At 41.0% G+C, this 26,442-nt stretch overlaps 1 protein-coding gene across 1 annotated transcript in view; it reads right to left on the bottom strand.

Annotated features, from left to right (window-relative positions):
* adam19a (ADAM metallopeptidase domain 19a) overlaps positions 1–26,442 on the bottom strand; it is a 266,602-nt gene that overhangs the window by 33,840 nt on the left and 206,320 nt on the right. Inside the window, exons 11-17 of the mRNA XM_083937316.1 lie at positions 22,093–22,235; positions 21,457–21,634; positions 15,967–16,056; positions 12,397–12,592; positions 10,136–10,244; positions 6,769–6,973; positions 561–638 (exon numbers count right to left, since the gene is read on the bottom strand). Coding sequence (XP_083793442.1) covers positions 561–638; positions 6,769–6,973; positions 10,136–10,244; positions 12,397–12,592; positions 15,967–16,056; positions 21,457–21,634; positions 22,093–22,235 — 999 coding nt within the window. The remainder of the gene's footprint in view (positions 1–560; positions 639–6,768; positions 6,974–10,135; positions 10,245–12,396; positions 12,593–15,966; positions 16,057–21,456; positions 21,635–22,092; positions 22,236–26,442) is intronic.

Here is a 26,442-nt window from a genome sequence, read left to right as displayed (position 1 = left end):
CACCCATCTGTCCATCCATCCACCCATCCATCCATCCGCCCATCCATCCATCCTCTATACCAGCATATGCTGTTCAAATTATTTTCAGTAGTTTTTACATAGAAGTCTAAGGTTATGTTTGGTGGCTTTCCATTATAAGATAATCATATCATATCAATAAACCATTCAACAATGTTTTCAGAAGTCAGAGTTCCCTGATACATAAGTCCTATCTGCATCACCATCTTCTCTTAAAGTAACAAGTGTTTAAGCCCCCAACACTCCACTCCAGAGCTTGGTTACTGACTCATAAACTATGTATGGCTCCTCCTTATCTGCCTCAGGCTTGCTTGTACTGCTCCAATGAATAGTTCATCACTTCACTTGCTGTTGTATTCCAGCCATCTATTTTCCTGCCTTTTACGACAAAGTTGGTGACAGAGCTGCAGAGCTCTACCTCTGCCCAAGGACACAGTGTGACAATAAGATTAGGGAGCTGTGCCCAGGAGCTAAGTGAGTTGAGTCTGTTGCATGGCTCTGTATGGTTGTGTGTGTGTGTGTGTGTGTGTGTGCGTGCGTACCCCTTTCCCGTGACAGCGAACAATGCAAGTCTCCAGCTCGGTAAAAGAGGCATTTTGGCATCGGCGGTCTCTGCACACCTGTGGCAACACAAGCAGAATGATCACATACTGTGTTAAAGAAAACAGTGCACACTCACACACAGCCTGCAGACTTTGATCAGCCTTCTCCAGTGCCCTTGGGCTTTGGAACAACCTGGCTGACTGAGGAGATTGGCCTAGCGGCAGCAGTATCCTGTTTTAAATCACGACCAAATCACTACTTTTATAAACTTGATTTTACAGCTTCTAATGTTGTTTATTGATCTGCTTTGACCAAACACATTTGGTCTCTACTGCTGCTCTAATACTGATTTTAAAAAACCCTGACATCGAAGCTGGAGTGATGTTTTGTTTATTTATTGTTTGTAACTGTACCTTAACTCCTACAATTTCAGTCAAAAGTAACTGGACTTGATAACGATGACCTGGACAAATGAGAACATTCACAGGCTTAACTCCTACACTAAGTCAGTAGCCCTTTTCACACAGAGATTCTGCAACAGTACCAGAGATGTTTATTGTCACACCGCGGTGAGGAATGTCCTGTCTTGGGCTTTTTGTCTTGTGAATTTCATGGTTTTATTTTGAAAAGTAACTCTCCTCTCGTTTCAGGTCACTTGCCCTTCCTCTTGTGTCGCCGGTCTGGTGTCTTCCCTAATCCCTGATTGTTTCCACCTGTGCTCCCTTCCCTGGTGTATATATTGTCCTTGTCTTCCCCTGTCACGTCGCCAGAGTATTTCGTCTTGTCATGAAGCTCCAGCATTTCACAGCCTTGCCACAGAGTTGCCTTTGTAAAATTGATAAGTATTGCCTTGCTTGTTTTTCTGTTTCCTTGTATCCCTCTGAAGAAGAGTGATTTTGATTTTTGATAAAGTTTTTTGGTTAGTTGTGAACCCTTTGTTTTCTAGAAAGCCATAGCCTTTTGTTTTGTTCCTCCCTCCTTGTGGAGCGTTTTGATATTGTAATTACTATCAGCACAGTGTAGAGTAGATAATTTAATAGCCTTTTGTCCTTTTCCTCCTCAAGAGTGATTTTCTGTTGGTGTAACTTTTCTTAGTTTATTCATTATTAGACCAGTGTAGTGTTTTTGGTTTCACCTCCTTCGGGAGCGACTTTCAGTTTCTAGCCCTGTTTATTGTTTTCTTGTCTTTCCTCTGTCTGTTGACGAGGTAGAGTTTTAAAGCCGTTTTGTTGTCACTTCCTCTGAAGGAGATACAAGTGCTTCATAATAAAAGCCTGTCATACTCGTTCTCCGACTGCATCTGAGTCCTAATTTCGCCAGGCCTGACATTTATAACAAGAAGAGAATGGGTAATGTTAGCTGTCCTGGTGAATGCCTTTATGTTTAGTTTTTCATGAATGTTAAACATAACGTTACCTCCCTGATCAGTCTTTATAGTTTTGTTTGAGTAAATGTGTAAATGTTCGTTGTTGTTACAGTAAACAGGAAGAGAGTGACTCGCTCTTAATTAATTTAAAAATGAATCTATTTGTCTTTGAAACCTGGCTGTGTAAACACGTGTGCGTAGAATTTTATTCACCACTTTAAAAAAAAAACTTTTTTAGAAGAGCCATGCCGTTGTGGGAAAATAAATTCCCAGAGATTAACCCACCTGTCCCCCTGGTGTAGTAAAACATATCTCAGAGTATCTCCTTTTTATTCAGTCTATGAGTATCTCTCTTCAAATGTAATCCTGTTTTCATCATCTGCAGTCACTACGGCAACCGCAGAGGCACTCCGCTGAAAGTCTGCAGTTAACAGAGTCACTGTTGAACCGAAACACCGGCAAGTTATAAGTCAGTCTGCTTTAAGTTTGATTCTGAAGTTATCAAGTCAGTCTGCTTTAAGTTTGATTCTGAAGTTATCAAGTCAGTCTGCTTTAGTGTGATTCTGAAGTTATCAAGTCAGTCTGCTTTAAGTTTGATTCTGAAGTTATCAAGTCAGTCTGCTTTATGTTTGATTCTGAAGTTATCAAGTCAGTCTGCTTTAAGTTTGATTCTGAAGTTATCAAGTCAGTCTGCTTTAAGTTTGAGTCAGTGTGGACACGTCCGAATGTTTTCACTGCTACAATGTTGCATCTGTGGCTGCTGGTAATGCAAGCACATAAAACTCTACTGTATTGGGCAATTTTCATTATCATTATGTTTTTTTTATTAGAAGGCTAAGAGGTTTGGGGTTGTTTCCAGCGATGCACCTGATTGCAACAGATGATGCTGTCTGGCCGAAAAAAAAAATGTTTCCCATTGACTTACATGGCAAAAGAGACATCTGTAAATCGATGGATGAATATTTTTCGAGCGCCACAATCCCTGTGAAATGACCCATGTTAATATAAAAATTTGATTTACGTACTAACAGCATGGAGGCAAAGCTCAGAAAGGAAACATGTGGGTAAAGGATATTTGCTGTTTGTGTAACGTGAATTTACGGATCAAAGGCCCAATTACAGGAGCCTGGTCCATATTCAACAGAAGGATCCAGAGAACAAAGAGTTAGTGAGCTGCTGCTCCATAGCTGCTCATCTCATCTGTGGAAGCCTCCATGTTGTTTACACTGAACAGTCTCTTCTCGTTTCATCACTCAAATCCACCTCTATACCAACGCTGATTGGTTCGGTCGCTGGTCAAACTTCTCCAAATTTTCTCCTCTGCACGTTACCAAACTGATCTAAGAGTAAAATACAATGGAGCTCAGAGATCAGGATGGACTCACCAGGCTAACACTGAACAGCTTTCATAGGAATGAACAGGGCCCCGCCACGAACATTGGATCCAGTTCTCTGAATACATCTTAGATTTGCATGTAATGATTCTGTAAGTTATGAATAACCCTGAACTCTGTTCTGTCCTCCCGGCTTTCCCTTTCACACCGATGGAGGTTCAGTGCTGTTGGGACCACCTCTGCCAGCTCAGAGGCACAACAGATCTTTCCTCCCATTCCATCTCCGTGCCGTTCACAAAGCCACACAACGCACAGGCTATGTGAAAGGGACTAACACTGATCTAGTGCCAGATGAAGATAAAACTGTGAATATTAACATGAAAACTATTATTTGATTAATTTATGTAAAAAATAAGCAAATATAGAAATGCTGCAAGTCACAGGTATCACACTGAGTCTCAGGTCTTGGTTATGAGGTCCTAAGTCCTAAAGTCTCTAAGTCCTAAAATGGTACAAAATAGCAGGAATAAGTATCTTTTTTAGTCTGGTTGTAGGTCATAATTTAGCATTTGTTTGTGTAGTACTCCATCACTGAGTTGTATTAGCACTAATATTAATATTTGTATTAGGTCTTTATCTCTTCTCTGCCTGTTGTTATTGTTGTGTCACTATTGTTAGCCTCAGAATCAATTTAGTGGAGGTGACTGTGTGACTGTGTGATTAGAAGCAGCAGCTTTGTGCCATGTATGCGTTTATTACTGAGAAAAGACCCGTTCAATATGATGACTCAAAATTTATCATGCTGGATGGCAGACAATATTCTCTGCTGCCTATTTATAATATATTACTCATGCAGCACTATTCAGTGCTTTCGGTGTGCCTGCACATTAAATCGAATGGATTTCAAGTGGCTGGAATGTGCTGCATAGGGAAAGCAATACAGACAGACAGAGAAATAGAATTTACTGGTGGAATGGGGGCTGGAATGTGTGTGTGTGTGTGTGTGTGTGTGTGTGCATATTCATACATATGTATTTCACATGCATAATTCAGCCCTTATGTTGTATGATTTTTGTGTGTCTGTAGGTGGGTTTACTTGGAAATATATATTCCACTCAGTATCTGGCTTTAAAAAAAGTGCCTTAAACAATCACCCGATACAGAACAGGCGTATTGGGTCTGTGTGACATTTAGTTTTGTATGAAGTGGGCCAATATAAAGCCCTGATATTAATGCAGAAGGAGAATATTAGTGATTAATTGCAATGGGAACACAGGCTACTGAAGACTATCTTTGCCTAATAAATTAAATTATATCTCCAAAGTGAAAATATCAAGTCGAAGAGCTTGTACAGAGAAGATTTAAGGGCCATATAACTTTGTCAGATTCCTCAGATCATCAAGCACCTGTCTCCTGAATGTACTCAGGACTAAAACTAAATCAGGTGAAGGTGCATTCAGTCACTATGGTGCTGTTCTCTGGAACAAACTGCCCAATGACCTGAGATCTGCTGCAGGTGTATCTCATTTTAAAAGCAGCCGTAATACAATGCTTTTCTGTGTGTTTGTGTGTGTGTGTGTTTGTGTGTGTGTGTGTGTGTGTTTGTGTGTGTGTGTGTGTGTGTGTGTGTTTGTGTGTGTGTGTGTGGGGGGGGTAGCCTTTGTGTGTGCTTGTTGTAGTCCATACGTGAGATCTGTTTCCAAATAAATTGCGACACTGTGTAGGATTTGAAACCCCATATTTAAGTAAAAATAGCACAAAGACAACGCTTCAAATTTTGAAAGAGACTCTGTAAGCGTTTAGGAATTGATGAGACCAATTGCGGTCATTTCAAGGGGTCTTCTTTGTCATATTTTACTTTTCATAATGCACCAAACATTTTTAGTGGGTTACAAGTCTGGACTGCAGGCAGGCCACTTTAGCACCTGGATTTTTTAAATACGGAGCCATGCTGTTGTAACATGTGCAGAATGTGGTTTGTCCTGCTGAAACAAGCAGGACAAACATATATATATATATATATATATCGTATTGATGCTGGCCTTTGAACTGTGTGTACATAAAAAACTGGATAATCTGGTGATTTCCAAAAGAATTTCGACTTGTCCTCAGTCCATCTTAAATGAGCTCGGGCCCAGAGAAGGCGCTGGAGTTTCTGGATCTGTTTTCTAAACGGTTTCCCTGTTTGCATGGTAGATTTTCAACTGTCATGTGTGGATGCAGCAGTGAACTGTGTCCACAGACAATGGTTTATGGAAGTGTTCCTGAGACCATGCACTGATGAATCTGTCTAGTTTGAATGAACATCAACAACATCCAATAATGATTTTTTAGCTTTATTTCTTGGATACAGAGATTTCTTTTAATCATAGTATATACTGTTGATGATAAATTCCTGAAATTCTTTGACATTTAAGTTGAGAGACAATATTAAATCTTAAAATGTGGTACTGTTTGCCAGTGCAGCCTTTCACAGAGTGATGAACTCCTCCCCATCTTTACTTCAGACTCAGCCTCTCTGGATGCTGTTTTTATACCCAGTCATGTTGTTAACCTGTTGCCAGTTAACTTCATTGATTGTGGGATGTTCCACCAGTTGTTTTCTTTTAGCTTTTCACAGCTTTCCCAGTCTTTTGTTGCAATTGTTACAACTTTTTTTGCAGGCATCAAATACAAAATGGGCATATCATTAAAAAACAAAAAAGTTTCAACATTTAAATTCAATTCAATATGGGGTTTCAATTATTTGCAAATCATGACATTCTGTTTGTATTTACATTTTTTGAAGCTTACGAACTCAGAAACAGGGTTGGAGGAAATGGAAAGGTGTTATGAAGAGCTGTATTTTATTAATATAAGTGTGTGTGTGTGTGTGTGTGTGTGTGTGTGTGTGTGTGTGTGTATTGTATGGTTGGCTGTATTTTATGTGTTTTCTATCTTATTTGTTTTACTGTAAAGCACACTGAGTTTACCTGTGTATGAAAGGGACTATACAAATAAAATGGTCTGATGAAGCGTTGGTACATCTGTGTACAGATAGAGCACAATCAGTGCACATCAGAATCACATTTGGTCTTTTATGCTGCCTGTTGCCATCTCCCTGCAAACTTTTCAATCGCAGAACAAAAAAGCAGGCAGGTGTTCATGTTCATGTTCTCAGAAGGTGGCCATGTTCAGTAATTGTTGAGTGAAATGTTGGGATTGATCAAAAACCCGGTTTCCTCCTGAGGGTGCATGCGCGGAGCTGCACGCTGCCTGATACTACTCCAGCCTTTTAAATAATTTCCCCCTGGGATTATTAAAGTATTGCTGATTCTGAACCTTATGGTCACTCTATGCTGTGCAAGAACAATCCTCCTCATTCACTTGGAGTTACAGGCCTGTGTCACACCAAAATGATTAACTGTTCATGTAAACTGTAGCTTTATTCCATTGTGCAGTTAAAACATAGAATATAAATATTTGAATGAATTAAATCACTTGAAACCCAGGCTGGTGTGGACTAACCTTTCCCTCTCCGCACTTCGTGCCGGTCATGACGAGGCCGGGGTCGGGCAGGTCGCCCTGACCGTCCTGGGTGCTGTATACGTAGGTGCCACGGCACTTCACCTCGATGCCGTCCGTCTTGATGGTGGTGTCGATGGATACGGCGTTGGTGCCTTTGGGCTTCTTGGCAGCACTGTGGCACTGGATCTTACCACACTTTGCATCTCTGGGCAGAGATACAAGCAAACACAAAAAAAACATTTAGCCTTCACTCCAAAGTCATTGGAGATCCATGTTAAATTTTAGAAACGCTGCTTTCCAGTCAAACAGCTCTACAAGGTCACTGAACCTGGGGGGCTACTGAGCAGCTCCAGTAGAGCAGTAGGGAGGATGGATAGACAGATGTACTGTTTTTTAGTTTGACTTCTGTCACTGAATCTGTGTTGTGAATTACGAGCTGATCCAGATCATGATGGTAGGCTTTTTTACAATACTGGTGGTGGTTGTTGTGGTGGCGTTTATGTGATAAATTGAAAAAAAAGCGCCATACAAACCAGATTTCATTATTTAAAGGTTGAATATGTAGAATCTTTATTAAAAACGATATATTTTAAACAATAATACACCCATGGGGCGTTTAGAGGGGTATAGAATGAAAGTATTGCTTCTCCATAACAAATATATTTAGTCTGAATTAATATTTAAAAAGATTTTGACGGGTTTGACAATGACTTTCTGATTCCATTGTTGCAGCCAATAGCGTTGGGCGTTGCTGGTGGCCAGGGTTGTCTGTTGCTACAGAAACAAGAAAGCATTTTGAGTTGAGAGCAGTGGCGATTGCTCTAAGACTGCAAGGGAAGCTCAGCTTCCCCTAAAATGCCACAAAAGAAAGTGGTGAAATATGTACTGCTGTGTGTACACTTCATTGACTAAATATGCGCTAGAAATCCTTCATCTTTAGTTCAGAATCAGCTCCTTATCACAGGTAACCGGAGCAACCTGCTTCTCATTCATCCCCACAGCTCCACAGCTCTTTACACAGTCGGACGCTTCTATACTGTTGTTGCCTTATCAACACTGACAGAGGGAGAAAAAACTTTTATTTTGTCAACAGCCACATCTTCCTGACAAATGTAGAGATTCAGGTAACACACACACACCAAACACATCACCTCCATCTCAAGTAAAACAAATGGAGAGGATTACAGAGTGATGGGCAGATAGCAGCTCTGGGCAGATTATTCACATGTCTTAATAACAGTAGATAGTGCATTTACATATTCTTTAATCAGCTCTCTGTCTCACCGTGGCCAGAAAAACACTCTAATGACTCCTGTGGGACTCCATAATGGATTTGGGCAGTGGTGGATCATACGAGGCAGCTGTCAACCACTTTAATCCAGAGCCTCATTTACATAGTTTAAAAGCTAATTTGGCTCCAGTAATTAGCTCTGGCACTGTGCCATGTAAACTCAGAGGCCTGTGTTGACAGTGTACAGAGGGCCTGACTCTGTGTGAGAGTGTTTGTATGTTGGATGAATGATGAGACACTCAGCAGAAGTGTGCTTGTTAACAGCAGCTGAGATTTGTGAAGAACAAAATGTTCTTATGATGAATATATGACTATAGAACTGTGACAGTAAGAAACCAGTAACCGGACTCGCCAGATGGTTTCATTAAAGCGGCAATTATTTGTCTTGGGCCATTTGGGGGCAGCAGAGCAAGCCGGACACTATCTGGCAAAATATGGCCTTATCCACCTTATTCATGTGGTTTTTAGTGTAGAAATGATTATGGGTGGAACTTCCGGTGAGGTAGCAGAAGTAGCAGTTAACTAGTTAGTCCCAGTGGCTAACCATGGTTCCTGACCTCCGCAGCATATGTAATTCACCTTAAATTAAGCAAATACTGCTTTTTATTTTCAACAGAACAGGGTTTTTGAAGTAGAACTGTATGCGGTACTTTTCCATAGTCAGTGTATTACCTACTGGAGAAGCAGACAGTACCAGCACAGAAGAAACCTGATAAATCATTATCAGAGATATTGAAGTAAAGTGTACGCTATATTATATACACAGTCACACAGGTGCTTTCAAAACATACCTGACAGGTGATTGAATGAACCATCCATCTATCAAACTCTCAAGCAAATGAAGAAGATGCTATGGCAGCATATAAGCCAACGTCTTTAGAAACTGCCATTTTGTTTTTTAACAAATGGTCTCCGACCCCCCTCCCCCCTGCACTCCCCTCTCAACTGCCAGTAGCTCCTCACAGAGCGCTGATTGGCCGGCAGACTTCTGGCCAAAGCACAAACACCAAGTGTTAACGCCTTATCGCAGAAATTTGGCTGTTGTGCAGGATTAGAATTTAGTTCTGTATATGTATAGAAACCCATTCATTTATTTCTATTTCTAAAATTGTAATGGGACTTTGACGTCATTGTGACCCGCGCTGCACTGTTGTGTAAATGAATGACAAATAAAGTTGATAGAAAAAAAAAGTGTGCCTCAGGCCGAAGCCAGGAACAGAATCCAAACAAACATGGAGGACAGCAGTGAAGCAGGCGGCCAGAGGCTGGAGAGGGAAGTTTAGACCTCATTAGTATTCGGGGGGACACTTGAATGGAGTTATTTTAACCGATCTGTTTTCGATAACATTTCTAGAGAAATGTCCGCACGGGGCCATAAAGTCCTACAATACCGGTTGCTGTTTCCATGTCCGCTTCCGTAAACACCGTTACTGTGTGATGTCATCAATGATCAACTGTGCATGTGGGTCACTTCAGGAGCGTGACCTGTTCACACTGCAATCTGTAGACAGGCCGCATTTAAAGACGTAAGGTGAACAGCAGAACAAAAAATCAGATTTGAACAATAAATCTGAATTGTGTGTTAAGACCTGCACTGTGAACATAGTCACACACATAGTCACACTTGACAGGTATGACAATGGCTTTCTGTTACATTCTGTTTCTATTGTAGCAGCCAATAGCGTTGGGCGTTGCAGGTTGCCAGGGTTGTCTGTTGCTACAGAAACAAGGAATGCTTTAAGGTTGAGAGCTAGATAATTGATTACACAGCACTCAAAGAAAGACTTCAGTTGAAGACTGGCTAACGTTAAATACTGTTGTCAAATGAATTGATTAGTCCAAATGAGTGGTTACCCTGTATGAGTCATCACTGACATGGTGCAGGCTGATCACTTGAGACACTCTGCAACGAACCTGGCAACCCAGGAATTATTTTTTGTTCTTGCGACTACGATCTTGAGACACTAGATGGCGGTGTTCTGCTCATTCTCCATATTCAACCTTTAAGTAGAATAAAGAGTAGAATATATTTTTTAAATGTGTGATAAGGTATAATGTGTCACCAGCATCTCTTACCTTTTCTCACACTTCATGTAGTTGCCATGTTCATCTTTCCCACAGTTCCCAAAAGCGTTACCTGCTGCATTGACATCTTCAAAGCAGGCATCATGGGCCGGTCGGGCTCCTGGAAACACAACATATCCCATCAGCCCTCTGGACTCTGTTTACCTACCTCAGCTGGACAATACATTTTACTGTAAGGTCATATAGTGTAAACCCTCCTTCAGCTACAGTTAGAGATGCATGTGGCAAAATGAGATTCGTCGACATTTTGGGAAATATGCTTGTTTGCTGTCGAAGCCAGAGAGTCAAAAAATAAATCAATATCAATTTCATCCACCACCTTTAGAATCAGTGGAGTTTCAACAGAGCTAAGGCAGCGACTGTAACGCCTCCTGCAGTTGGCTGACCCGCACTGTGCGGCCAGTCTGGTGAGTTTCCAAATCAGTCCCCCAGAAATAAACAGAAAGCTTCCTCTTCCGCTCACCGTGGTGTTCCTGTTCTCCCTGCTTGAGGTCTGTGGTGTGTGCTAAGTTTTAGCATTACTTAGTCTTACTTATGTATTTCATACGATGTCCTTGTGTGCTGCGCTGCTCCAGTGTGTGTATATGAGGATAATAGCTTGCAGAAACCCAGGTGAGATTGGTCACTTGCTGCGGTGCATTATCATCAGCGACCAATGATAAGGAGCATTGCGTGTTCAGCCAAGGTAACCTCTAGTCCATGCTAGTTCATTTAATGCATGTTTCTTATATTATAACCGCCATTAACGCATGTCTTGGTCGTCCTCAGAGAGCAGGAACCACCACTACTGCTTTGCTTTGCTTAATTTGTTTTTTTTCTCTGGGTTGAAATAGTTGTGAGACTCACTTGCAACAGGACTTTGTTTTGTTTTGTGTTATCCGGCATTTGTCTGGTTTTTATTTTTCTATCTGTTTTTTTCGTTTTTGTTGTGTCGTTGTATTTGTTTTTAGTTTACTTTACTTTTTTGTGAATAAACTATTAATGGAGAAATACGGTAGAGTTGCTAACAGTCGGACGTGGCTAACAGTGATTAGCAGTGATTTGAAGGCATTCAAAAGTCTTTTTTAACCACTAATGCTGCTGAAAATAACAGCAAACCTCTGCAGCAGCATGAGAAGAGTCCCTACACAGAAAACAAAGCACCAACAACGTAGTTAGTGAACCCAGAGTTTATTAAAAGAGTGTTTTAAAGACTTACCTACTGGCCTCTGTACCAGCTCCTCTCATAGTTAAGTCCATTCAAGTGGATTACCAAAGTCAATCCCAAAGGAAGGAGCCCATTGGTGCTTTATTTTCTGTGTAGGGACTCTTCTCATGCTACTGCAGACGTTTTGGTGTTATCATGAGCAGTATTAAGAAATGAGACGTGGTTAAGAAAGACGTTTGAATGCCTTCACCGTACTGCCCCGAGCTAATCACTGTTAGCCATTTGGTCAGTATTCTGACCAAATGTCTCCCCTTATGTTCCTGAGTTATGAAACATTATGATGTCACAGTGAAGTTGACCTTGTGAAAAATGTCCTAATTTCACCATTTTATCTTATTTGACATTGTGTGAAAGCCTGTCAGAATTAACACGGGAACTCTTGCGTTATGGACCTCTAGAATCTAGTCAATTCGTCTTTTGAGTCCAAGTGGACATTTGTGCCATAAATGTGTAGGAACATAATGCCTGTGAAAATTTAAAATTACAATTACTTTATCATCATGAAGTTAGGATTTTTGTACAACTTTGCTCTCATAACATTTCTCAGTTTTCTCCTAGCAGCGGGACTACAACTCTGTCAAAGAAAAGCTTTGATTTTAGTTTTTGTAAAAAATGAATAATGCCAAACACTAAAATAGGATGATGCACATTAAAAGTCAACGTGTGGCTTTTATCTATTGTGCTGCTGCACAAACACTGTCATGCTTTGTTTGTATAGCAGCTTTCACTTCTGAGAGGGAAAAAGCACAAATCCCTCGCTTTGATGAGTGTTTATATTGACAGACTAGTGGCAGCCTATATTATTCATTGTACTAATAAACTCTGATATACGGTGCCGTATAACTGCTCTTTAAAGCAGCTTACACCATCATTGGCTAATAGCTCAAATAAAGGCATGGACCTTCAAAACCTCTACTGGTAAATCCCTCATTTCAGAGTCTTTCAACAGAGACTTAACACTGGTCACGGGTGTGTTTATCCCTGTAATATTGAGTTAATGAGTTAAGAGTGTGGTGTGTATTGTGTGTCATAGATTTTTCATTACCGTAGCCCCAGAGCTGCAGGCACTGCTGTTCGTGGGTGAGGCACATGCCGTTGTAGCAGTAGGCCACTCCGTACTGACAGGTGGAGCCGTCCAGCAGGTAGACGTTGGCAGGACAGTAAGGAGAGGCCCCGGTGCAGTACTCTGGCAGGTCACACGCCCCCGCTGGCCCCCGGCACATGGTACCTGCCTGCTTCAACTGGCAGAGACACGGAACAAGCAGTGAAAAGGGAGCTAGAGAAATACATCTGAAATATCATGAAGATCATAACTGATGTGTTGAATCTCAGAGGCATGATGCATACTGGACCCTTTCTTATAGAGGTACAGTACCAACATAGTTTAAAGATCTTTATTATTTCAGTTGATAGTGCGTTGAAATGGTAAATAGCCCCAAATTATTTTGCACTTAACAAATTAAGACAAATATAATGACATGGCAACAAGGTAGTGTACTGGCTGGCTCTACAAAGAATAAAACTAATATTTAAACACATATATTTTCACATGGTTTGGCCTTTCAGTTACAAAAAAATCAGTCATTTCTGAAAACTCTGTCCAAAGTGGAGATTTGTGAACACTGTGTACTGGGTGAAACAGTGTGTGTGGTTCCTGAACGTCACACTATGCAACAGAAAATAAATTAGCGTCATGTGCGCGTCCTGTGTACAGTTTTTTTGACTACTGATCATTATGGATGCTGTTAAGGTGGTAATCATTTTTAGGTTTATGCTTGGAGGTCCCTCCCAAGACGAAGGCTCATTGTCTGCCAACACGCTGCTGGTTTAGAATCTGATCCGGGTGAACCCCTGTCTGGTGGGAAAACTTAACGAGTGGTTGTGATGGCGTGGGCTTATAGCATCAGCATCATATACCTGGCGGCACAACTGAAACCAGAGAGATAAAGCTCTGAGTCCTGGTGAGTCACAATACGTTACCTGGTAACTGCAAAGGTGTGTTTTAAAGGAGATAGTAGAGCACCCAAAAACAAAACACTACATCAATACCAAATTGAACAGATGTCTGCTAGGTTTCTGTCAACCAAAGGCACTTTAAATTCAAATATGTTCAGTGTGGTTCGGTCTACGGGTCCTTTCAGAGAGCACTAGGTCGTAATTTTAAAAGTATAACTATCTGCTGCTATTTGGACCATGTCTATGCCCAGTTGATCCGGGGCTCTTAGAAATCCCGTTTAAGTTTTTCAAAACAAGTTATTGTTTCATAACGTCTCCGTCAAAAACTTCCATGGACAATATTTATGTGGGTTCATGTACAAAAACGTTTTTGAAAACAATCTGGTGTGTACGACCTTGTTATTGAAAATTGAGACATATTATTTTCTGTAAACACCCAGCTATGTGTAAATGTAGCCTTAAGATACCCTGTTAAAAAAAAAAGTAAACAATTCAGAGAGAAGAGGAGGAAAAGGGGGGTCAACAAGAGCCCATTTTGCTCCAGAGGTTTTTGGCCATGGCAGAGCCAAAAAAAGGTCAGAAAGGATAAATATACTGTAAATATAATCAACTTCAGAAAGTGAGGTTGGCAGGTGATCAAATCTTTGCAAACGCATGTTGTGTGGACAAGGTTTGCCCCTTTTACACAGATGTTGATTCAGTTCTGTGCGTATTTCCTCCTTCTCTGTTCACACATACACCAACGAACAGGAATGCACAGTGATTCATATGTAATCCACATATTTATTATTATTATTTAAAAGACATCCAGAGCAAAGAATGAAACCAGGGTCCGTCTAATAAGAGCGCCAAAGTCCACCAAGGAGGGTCTGGGCTGATGGAAGGATCCCAAAGACAGGACTGGGACTGGTGTTCATGTCCTGGAAGTTCTACGCCGAACCACAGCCTTTTTTTATAATCCTAACTAAGTGCCTAAAACGTAACCGTCTCCTTTTGCTGTCTAAACTTAACCATCTCCTTTTGTCGTCTAAACTTAACCGTCACCTTTTGTTGTCTAAACTTAACCGTCACCTTTTGTTGTCTGAACTTAACCGTCACCTTTTGTTGTCTAAACTTAACCGTCACCTTTTGTTGTCTGAACTTAACCGTAACCTTTTGTTGTCTAAACTTAACCGTCTCCTTTTGCTGTCTAAACTTAACCATCTCCTTTTGTCGTCTAAACTTAACCGTCCCCTTTTGTTGACTAAACATAACCGTCACCTTTTGTCGTCTAAACTTAACCGTCACCTTTTGTTGTCTAAACCTATCCTCACCTACCATACTGTTAAATATCTAAGATATAACAGGAATTGTTGTGCAGGTTTCCCCAGGATAACATTTCTGCTTGTGAATTTTCAAACATCTTGTTCATTTCTAGTTGAGGGAATGGCACACTCCCCAGTTTTGGTCTTGAGAGGGAAGATAAACAATACCCTGTACAGTGTGTGTTATTGTCCCACTGTATGGTGCACAGATGTTTTGAAACGAACATAAAGCTGCAGAATCCGTTTTTTTAACCACCTGGGGGCAGCAAATCAGGCTTATAACACTACATCTGACATTTTAGCCCCTTGTACAGCTGTTATAGTGATGTCTTTTAATAACATTCACATACATATATATAAATACATCCTTAATTCACTGAATGTAGATGTGAAAATATGTAATGGGGGGGGGGGGGGGGCTGTCTTCTCTATATTCATAAGGATTGATATCATTAACTAACTCCATTTAGTTTGAATGAATCACTCATTTTGCCTGTTGAGAGCTTCTCTTTATATGGGTCTCTGTCTTTTACACATATACATTTGTGATGATGAATGAACGACAGATTACCAGACTAGTGATGGATAACGACAGCTAATGTAACCTGTAACGATACTCTATGTGCCAACCCCCAAAGATGGCGGTGCAGTCCGAGAATGTGCCACCATGTCCATTCCCTATATTGACTCTCCCTTTAGCTCAGCTTTGGTCTCCACCAACCCTTGAGAAATGCACATATCTGTCTATTTAGTTACTAAATGCTCCTGTATGTTCACCAGCTTTATAACTTAGAACAGCTGCCCAAATACCCAAATAAGGAGTTAAAAGAGGCTAAAACTATAAAAATATAAAATATGTACCTCTGTGTAATAGGTACAGTATGAGAATATAGATATATTCCATATACAGCATATAAAAGAAGAGCAAAATGATTAGAGCACAGAAAGACTGAGAGGAAGAACGGCTCCTCTTCTGCAGACGGTGCAGAAGTAATTGCCGTCTTCAGTAATTAGACTCTTCTGTGAAGTTAAAGCTCAGTAGAATTTGGGTTCACGTTTGTGGGAATTACAATGGGACGTCAGGATCTGCATTTGTACAGTGAGATGAGAGCGCAGAGGAAAAGTGTGGGTGTGATGTGAAGACGCTAAGCCCTGCTGTGATGGGAGCTGACATGAGCGGCAGGTACAGTATGTCAACACACTGACACCATGACTGACAGTGAACTAATGATACTGAGATATCCCTTCTCCCTGCTACATCACTCCGCCTGCATGTGTGTGTGTTTGTGTGTGTGTGTGTGTGTGTGTGTGTGTGTGTGTGTGTGTGTGTGTGTGTGTGTGTGTGTGTTTCTTACTTTGCAGCCCTCGCAACATACTCCATGGGCACACTGAGCCTCCTCCTTCAAGGTGCAATTATTGGCATTGCAGCAATCATTGGTGCATTCCTATAGACAGTCACACACACACGCACACACACACACACACACACACACACACACACACACACACACACACACACACACACACACACACACACACAGTCACAGAAACACACGCACAGTCAACACTGATTAAACACAGAATTCTCTGGATGAACACATCGTCATACCTTACTCTTCTTCTACATCACAAACAGAACCTTTAGTAAGGCTAAAGGTTGATTTATCACTTATAAACCAAAAGAACAGTGTTTGGCTGGGATTTCCTTTAACTATTAACAGATAAACCAGCAGTTATTAATGTTAGTAAGTCATTAAGGATAACATTAGTTCAGCAGGTATTAATCTTAGTAAGTAGTAGTCATTGATTAAAGATAAACGTCAATAAACATGAGTTCAGCAGTTATTAATGTCTGTAAGTTATTATTTCAGGATAATAAACATGATTCAGCAGTTATTAATGTCTGTAAGTTATTATTTCAGGATAATGAACACAAGTTCAGCAGTTATTAATGTCTGTAAGTTATTATTTCAGGATAATAAACACAAGTTCAGCAGTTATTAATGTCTGTAAGTTATTATTTCAGGATAATAAACACGAGTTCAGCAGTTATTAATGTCTGTAAGTTATTATTTCAGGATAATGAACATGAGTTCAGCAGTTATTAATGTCTGTAAGTTATTATCTCAGGATAATAAACATGAGTTCAGCAGTTATTAATGTCTGTACGTTATTATTTCAGGATAATAAACATGAGTTCAGCAGTTATTAATGTCTGTAAGTTATTATCTCAGGATAATAAACATGAGTTCAGCAGTTATTAATGTCTGTACGTTATTATTTCAGGATAATAAACACGAGTTCAGCAGTTATTAATGTCTGTACGTTATTATTTCAGGATAATAGTGAGACACTATAAAGGGTAATACTCCATCTTGCCAACAGTCAGTAAGTCATTATTAAGAGTAACAAAGGAGAGTCACTGAGTAAATTATTTTAAAAATAACAACAGTTATAAATGTTACTGAGTCCTCAATATTAATGGGAAATAAACATAAACAATAAGAAAATCAGCAGTTAATGTTTGTAATCATTTATAAAGGCTATTAACATAAGTTAGCCAATACAAATGTAAGTAAATCATTAATAAATGGTAATAAGCCATCAAGCCAGCAGTTTGAAATATCAATAAGTTATCTTAATAAACAGTAAGTTATAAGTTATAAATGTTAATAATACAAGTTCATGAAACTAGGGCTGGGCGGTATGGAGAATATCAAATCACACAATGACGTTTTGAACAAATAATTATCAGTGAAGTGGATATAATTGTGTAAAATGAATATATCTATTAAATAATAGAACAGCTACAACAATGACATCCCTTTACTGTAATGCAGCATTTAAAACAAGGAAAAGACACTTTCAAAATAACGATATCTGGTCTCAAATCACAATAGAATCTAATATTGATATATTGCCCGGAACAAGACAGCAAATACAAAAGCTACAGGGTCATTTAAAAAGGGTTGTGACAGCGCACAAGTATGCAACTGTGAACACACACACACACACACACACACACACACACACACACACACACACACACACACACACACACACACACACACACACACACACACACACACACACACACACACACACACACACACACACAGATGAATGACAACTGTGACTGACAAATTACAGTTTCAGCAGATGTTGGCAGGAGACCAGATTGTGCTGCTGCTCTTGTATCACACCATGTACATAAAGAAAACGTCTCCTGTTGCCACGGTGCCCTCTGCCAACTTGGCCACGTTTACACTCAAAACAAATGTGGGAGTGTGACTTAAGCAGGAGAAAAAAAAGCCAGGGATACCAGCAGAAGGGAATAGACGGGGGTTTTAGATGAATACAACAACATCAATGAAAAAATGTCTTTTAAATTCTGTCTCTGTATGGCTTTCCCTTTTCCAACTTTTCAACAGGCATATCCAAAATAAAAACTTTGCCCGTTCTAGCTTTACTGTAAAGTGTTGATGGTTGTGAAAGCATTCTGACATCCCCTGAATTTAGTTTACAATCTGCAGCTCAACACCCCCTGTATATGCCATGTGCAGGGCATGAAATTGGCCCCGCCCACACGCCTGGTAACATTTGTGATTGGCAGGTGAAACTGTCAATCTACCTGCCACATTGGCGTGTAGCCAATAAGACAACACAACATAGTGTTGTGTGTTGTTGACCAACCAAGTAGCCTATTGTTGCTAAGCAAGCCCCGCCGCTTTCTTGGACTTTCAAGATAAAAAAACGAGAAGAAGAAGAAGAAAAAAAAAATGTGGCGGCATATTGCTGGCGTGAAGAGGCCGCTGGCTGCAACAGAACAAAAAGAGGATGAGGAGGATGATTAAAAAAAAATGTAAAAAGATGTTTTAATACAAAGTGGAAAGGGATGGCAAGGTTCACGACGCCACAACAGAGAAGATGCACTGTGGGGATCATCGTGTGTTTGGAGAGCGGAGGAAGCAGAGGGGAGAGTCTGCTCCTCCTCCTCTTTAAGGACTCAGAGCCTCAGTCTGTGCTCTGTGCTCTGTGAAAGGGGTTTTAGTGTCTGACCTCCACATTACACTGGAATGAAGTTTGGTTTCTGTTAATTATGTTATTCAGTCAAAATAATCATAGTATGTCTTATCTTGAAAAGCAACACAAACAAGTCATTTCTTCTAAATGTTATGTTTATTGTTAATCTAAAATTGAAAAAAAGTTGAACCTGGGTATCTAATCGTTCATTCACACAAAAAGGGATGTAGGCGATTAAATCGCCCGGAGCGCGAGTTTCGCGTCGCTTGCTCCTATTTGTCACATTTTTCATCATGGCTTCATCGTGTCTATCGCAGGTAGCAGCCAAGGTGGCTAGCTAACTGAAGCTAACCAGCCTACTCTGCTGTTGTGCTAAATGGAAGTGATGCTAGTGCTAACAGGGATCTGAATGCCTAAAAGAACAGAAATGAGCTCTCAGATGAAGTGTGTGGCTCTCAAAAGAGCTGTTGTGTTGCAGTGAGATCAGGCCGTCAGGGATTAAATCTCCGTAGCTGTTCAGGTGCTGCCCGCTCTCCTCCTCAGCTTCACTCTGTACTGACGGCTTTCTTCTTCTTCTTCTTCTACTGGATTTCTGGCAGAACAGATGCCTAAAGGCACGTCGCTGCCATCCACAGTTCATAGTTATATTCACTATATTATATCCACAGGAACAGTCGGATTTCCCTCAAGCACAGCATCAATAGTGGCTTTGGTGAGCCCGGTTAGCCCCTGGATGTTTCACGGAGAACTTTGATGACGCTTACTGCAGTCTCAACGCTGATTGGCTGTGGCGGCACAGCATCACGCGATATCGCTTGAAAAGTTCAAATTTTTCAACTTCAAGCGACACACGCGATGAGGCGATGGACGCTTTATCGCTCTTATTGCTCGGAATGCGTCGCCCGAAGTGACATCGCGTGTCATTGCGTCAATTACATCGATTTTGAACGGCAGCTTGGCGCTTTCATCGCCTCCATCGCTTTTGGTGTGAATGCAAAGTAAAGACACTACAGTGACAAAGAAACAGTGACTAATGGATTGCAGTTGGGTGTTACCTAAATATATGAGCCTATCAATGAGATGATTGGCTGTTTTTATTTCTGTTACTTTCTATTCTAAATGCTGCCACACCAGCTCAGACACAGCTGTAAGTCATTCTAGTCTTTAATGAGATTAAGTTGGTTAATAACTCAACAGCACTTAAATGTGGATTCTGTACTAGTTCAAGAACCATTCTTATGCATTTTCCGAGTTGTTCACCTTTATTTAAGGCAAACAAAAATTTGTCTAGTAAAAAAAACACTGTGGCAGGTGGATTTCAAAATCCACCTGCCACTGTGGCTGGTGGCCAAAAAAGTTAACTTCAGGCCCTGGCCATGTGTATCACACATTTGGGAATCACAAGGTGAGACCCTTAAGCAGCATCCTGTAGCTAGTCACATTTGTAATGCTAAGAGCAGGTGGCTTGTCTGCAGCCTGAGCTCAACTGTCAGTCCTGCTCTGAGTGGGAGTCATAACAAACAGCCCCGTCAGTGCCACTTCTGTTGTCAGCTACCAATTTACTTCCTCTGTTTCCAATATGCTCTGTTGCTTGAACCAAAGTAGGTTTACTTAACCTCTGGGTTTATTGAGTGCAAACACTTCATCCCGGTTTGAGTAAACCTTCAGCAATCTTTCAGCCGTGGTGCATGAAGGCAACGCAGAGCGCATTATTGATGAGGCTGCGACCATGCTGCTCTACGTGAAGTTAACCCTGAGGGAAAAGAGTGAAAACAGCTGCTCTTTCCACCAGCCACAGAAAATGAACTTTGTCTTTTTAACTAATCTTCACAAACTTTATACTATATACAGAAAAAGTTGTTATTTAATAAAGTTTCTTTGTTTTTCTTGTTTCTATTTGGGATAAACATGGTCCAGATAACCATCTCAGACCAGGCTATCGTAATTCTTTGGATTACATCCCAAAGGCTGTAGATCCTGGCGTCTTGGTCCCCTGCTTCTGCCTGACGCTAGCTTCTGTGCGACTGACAAGCATTCACACCTACGGGCAAGTCATCAATTAACCTAACACGTGCATGTCTTTGGACTGTGGGAGGAAACCGGAGTACCCGGAGGAAACCCACGCTGACACGGGGAGAACATGCAAACTCCACACAGAAAGGCCCCAGGCCAGGTTGCGAACCTGTTCTTGCTGTGAGGCGACAGTGCTAACCACTACACCACCGTGTAGCCCCTGTTCAGACAAGCCTGATATTTCAAATGTAACTCTATGTTTATCCAAGATCACTGATGGAGATCAATGCATAATGGTAAATCTTTGGGGCACGTTGGGTTTCCCGGTGGAATTTTACAAAATCTTAGAAATGTTTGAGGAATTGCATTAACTAGGATCCTGCCACCTACTCACACACAGGCCTCCATCTCCCTTATCTTGACCCTAATCTTGTTCATGAGAGAGATGGCTGTGATTTGTCCGTCAGATCTCAAGTTGTACATCTGTCTGAATGTGAGAGGGGTTAGATGTAACCGCCAGAGCAAATTAAGCATGAGCTCAGCAGATTCCTCTGGTTTCCAGGCTAACACTGTGTGCTAATGCAATCATGATTCCATCGTAAACAGATGACAACCAAAATTGTTTAGCAACGTGGAAAAACACATTTAACGATCCAAAACACCACAGTATGGAGTAAAAAAGCAGAAACATACAAAACACCAGTATTCTCCTTTTAAAATGAGATATCACTAGAAATAATTTGATTTGAAGGGATAGTTTGATGGGGCTGAGGTAGTTTAGACAATCATCAATGAATAAATGTGCTCACATCAGGTTCGCCACAGTCACATTCTTCTCCGTCCTCCACGAAGCCATTACCACACTTCTTGCCCCCCACCAGGTCCTTCATGTTGGGCATGTTGAAGAGACACATGCCTCCTCCCTTCTGGAAGTAGCTGTCCAAGTCACGTTTGCTGCAGCGACTGAAGACGCGTGGGAATGGATGTCTGGAAGGAGAAGGGACATTTTCTCTACATTTTTGAGAAGCTAAATTTTCGAAAATATATTATATGGATGATTCGTTTCTTGCCTTGCTTTGCTGAGATGCAAAAGTAGTTCCTTATGTTTCTATGTGGTGGATGACATGGCTTTCACTACAGGGAAATATTAACTTTCATTCTGTTTTTACTGTGCTAATTTAAAAGACAACACAGCAAATACAATATCAGTGACAACTGATTAAAAATCTATGATCATAATAAAGTAGAACAAGAGTTTGTGTTATTTATCCGAGAGAAATCAAAAATCTCAAGTGACAAGACGAGTTCTCTAGGCAGCCACATTAATATGTAATTGTTGTTTTCCTGCATCTGATGAAAGTGTTGTTCATATGTCAAGCTGTTAGCAACAACAGCTGGGTGTAAGCAGGATTGTGCTGAAGCCTGATGCGATGCTCAAGGCTCACCCGGTGGCGGCAGCCATCACGCAGCCTCCCTGATCAGCAGTAGCCTCCACACAGCAGCCGTCGTGGTCGTGGCTCATACCAAAGTTGTGGCCGATCTCGTGGGCCATGGTGGCCGCAGCGCCGATGGACAACTCTGAATGGTCCTGTGGGTAGATAAGAGGGAGGTCATTTATATGACTGACAACATCATGTGGAGGCCAAGATCACACTTCATGCAACAGCCTCTTTTCATTCGCACCAGGCCGTATGCTGCATGAGCTCCCTGTTCCCTGTTTGTCCCATATAATTGTATATAAAAGAGATGGATGGAGCTACAATGACATCACACATGGGATTGTAGACTGATGTTTTAAAGAGTTTAACATGTTGAACATCTTGGTTTTTTTAAATGACCATATTTATCAGGGTTCCTACACATTTTCTAGTTCAAAATTCCAGACTTTTCCAGACTCAAATTTCCAGACTCCTCTCAGGATTTTTCAGTCAATATTAAACATCTGAATACCAACTGTTAGATGCTTATTATGTTAATAAATGGCGTTAAAATCCAACTTTTAACACGTATATTAATTCTGACTATGTATGCCATTATGTCGCCAAGTAATTACAAGACATTTTTACCTACATATTGTAGCTCATATAGGTGAATGAACTCAAAACTGAAACATGTTCAACGCACAGCATTTTTTTTTAAAGCTAAATGCTAAAAGGGTGAAATTGAACCTGTGTACCAGGTTTTAAGCTGGAACGAGCTCAAAAATATTTAAATATATTAAGTATGTTTGGTTTTAAGGTCACTCACAATCTAGCTCCACCACCACTTGCTGCTTATATCAACAGAGGAACAGGTGCTGATCGAGTCACAAGGGGATCGCCTAGGGGGGATTGTGTTATTCTTTTGAGAAAAAACCCTTTTAGTCAGTCAGCCAGTCAAAAGTGCAAGAGAAGGGAATTCAATCCCACAACACATCAGAGAACTTAACACATACACATTTACTAAGCAGTTAAGACAATGGATGATAAATACATATACATGTCAGCATTACAATAATCTGTTGTGAATAGTATCTGTTGGCTCGCAGACTCAACACACTATGTATTTGTTTTTGTTTTTTGTTTTTTCACTGGTGTTTTGTATTCTGCGCTCTGTTATTTTACCTTACTACCTGTTCTGTTTGTTATCTCCTGTTTATGTTATTGTTCTTTATCTTGTTTATTTGAATTGTTTAAATTTAATGTACATCAATGCCAGGGGACTACAGATGAAAATTAGCCTTTTGGCTAATTCTGGCATTTTTAACCCATGTATGATCATGTGTTTTATTCATTTGCACTGTCCCCTTCTTAAATAAACTGAATTGAATTGAATTGAACCTGTAACCCCTTCAGACAGTAGCAGTAGGGATGTACAATTAACCAGGAACTACAAAGGAAAACACAAGTCTGTGCTTCATTGGCTTTAATTGGACTAAATATACTTAAATAAAATAATGATCAATAAAAATAAATCATAAATAAAATGTAGACACGTATGGAAGAAATTCAATAAATGGGAATCGCAGCTGCATGGCGCATGGTAACCATAGTAACCTCGGTAACCTGACACCATTCTACAGCCAGCTTGATTAGTTTCATATCATCTACAGGTCGGCTGTGTTGTGTTAGTAAACTAGTAAACTTTCCCATACAGCGTAGGAACCGTGTGGATGAGAGGGCGGGGCTGAGCATAACGCCAGTGTTTAATCAACGGAGCTTTGCTAGGCTGAGGGGGGAGACTGACTGTTTTTGACCAGCTGATGTGAGTCATACAGCGGAATATTGCCAGCATGTGAGCGGGGAGCTCAGGGTGCTGGCCGTGCTTATCGAAGACCTGTCGATATCATCAGAAACACAGAAAGAGCGCATCATCACATTGCTCACATAGCGAGATCTATAGGGGGATCACAAAGATCCGTATATGAAACATTGGAGGCCGCTGACACTGTTCTACTGTGATACCTGCATCCTCTCTGTGTAGCAGAGATGGAATATGCAGTGCATTTATTCTCAATGTACTGCATTGAGAATAAAAATAGTATCTGTGATATAATAAAATATGATCACTCAGGTTTCATAAAAGGGTGCTTCAGTAGTGCTAACATACTGTACCATACTCTTCATCAGCATACATGATAACAACACTAGAGTACATCCACACCAAGAAACCAAAATATCTGAACTCCAGAGCCCAGCAGTGCATCAGGATCAATCCTGATATCCTGTGGTTTACACTGCACCAGCTGGCACCCAGCAGAGAAGCACCGAAGTGCTTTTTTTTTTTTACATCAACACTATGTCAGGTGAGTTTGTAATTTGACTACAACAGTGGTTTTCTTGCTCCAAAATGGAGCTTTTCCAAAATAGCCTCCAGAGTGTTTAAATCCCCTTCTCTGAGTTTCAGTGTGTACGAGGTAAAAGGATCTTTGGTGAGGGTTAGGGGCTGTGTGCCAGTGAAGCTAAGTGACTCTCTGATGCCTCAAATATTCTCTGTGATCACTCATTTTAAATGCTGATAAAGCCAATGATGCAGCACAGCTGTTGACATTCAGCTGTGTATTTGTTGATTTGGTCAGACAATGTTGTCATAAAAATAATGATTTGGTCAGCTGGGCTGTCTGTCACACTCCTTACCAGATGTTGGCTGTGGTGCTGTGTTGTTTTTTTTTCTCTCCATGTGATCAGATCAGATTTGTGTCCAGGCATCATCTACCTATCAGCTGGTGTATTTTTTTAACAACACGTACGATGCCGTACATCATAACATAGAATCAGTCTTCCTGCAATTTAGGGCGCACACACACTGTCCATTCGTACCGTGCCCAAGCACGCGTCATGGCTAAAGTCTAGTTGGTTTGACCAGTGTGAATCGGCAACTTGCCAAAGCTTATTTTTAACGTAATCCTCCATAATGTCTGTGTCACAGGTAAGAAAATCCTTTTAAACACACGAGTGGTAGTCAATAGTATTCATAGGCAATGGTGAACAGTGCTGAATGAGTTCATTGGGTGACTGAACTGGAGAACTAACTTTACTCATATGTTCACCTGTATCAGTCTGCTCACGCCTCACTCATTTCCATCGTCCTCATCATGATTGCTATTGTTAAAATGATAGAAGGGATCTTTATCAGAAAATTTATCAAAATTGTAGGAATGTAAAGACATTTGAGGTGGAATAGTTTGATTCAGGACTCTAACAAAGCAACATAAACCTGATCTTGTTTAAGCAGCAGCCGTATGCCTTTGTCTACGGTTAGCAGGAGGCAAACGTATTAGAAACCTCCGACAACGCGTTATGGGTAGCCGCTGTGACCAGGCTGTTTCCATGGTAACTCAGCCCGTCACAGGGTAGATTCTTTGCAGACTGAAAACAGAGCCTAGGAGAAACGCAGAGTTCTGATCTTTTCTCACATCACTTTATTTACATTATCCCAAAGGTTATTCTGGAAGTGTTTGCCTAATACTGCCAAAAATCAACTGCCTACTGAGCCTTTAACTTGTTTTCATCTGCAATAAAGACTACAACTCCCATGCTCCCACACATATTACTTGAGAGACCCCAAGCAGTGATTTTCCACAATGGGTCCTAACGCCAGAAGATGCTAGAGCTGGGAATCATGAATGACAACAAAATTATATAGCAACCGACCCATCTATAATTTGTCCAACTTTGACCAAAAATCTCACCTCCATGCCGTCCCTAGAGCTACTCTGCTATCTTTGACAAAAATGACTTGATAAACACTTGAGATTTCTTCTAGAGACAGTGTAGAATCATTTAGACTTCTAGGGGTTCAATAAAGTAAGGTACATAGTTCAGTACATAGTTTCATGACCGAAAGAACGAGATCGCGGGTACAAGCGGCCGAAATGGGTTTTCTCAGGAGGGTGGCTGGAGTCTCCCTTAGAGATAGGGTGAGAAGTTCAGCCATCCGTAAGGAACTCGGAGTAGAGCCGCTGCTCCTTTGCATTGAAAGGAGCCAGTTGGGGTGGTTCGACATCTAGTAAGGATGCCCCCTGGGCGCCTCCCTAGGGAGGTGTTCAAGGCACGTCCAGCTGGGAGGAGGCCTCGGGGAAGACCCAGGACTAGGTGGAGAGATTATATCTCCACACTGGCCTGGGAACGCCTCGGGATCCCCCAGTTAGAGCTGGTTAATGTGGCCTGGGAAAGGGAAGTTTGGGGTCCCTTGCTAAAGCTGCTGACCCCGCGACCCGACCCCGGATACGCGGATGAAAATGAGATGAGACATAGTTCAGTACATGTGCTTAAAGTGGTTAGATGATGTAAAGTTGAAGCTTAGCTCCTGTAGAA

The sequence above is a fragment of the Echiichthys vipera genome (genome assembly GCF_963691815.1).
Source record: "Echiichthys vipera genome assembly, chromosome: 22".
Taxonomy (NCBI): Eukaryota; Metazoa; Chordata; class Actinopteri; order Perciformes; family Trachinidae; genus Echiichthys; species Echiichthys vipera.
This window is presented reverse-complemented; position numbering and strand designations above follow the sequence as displayed.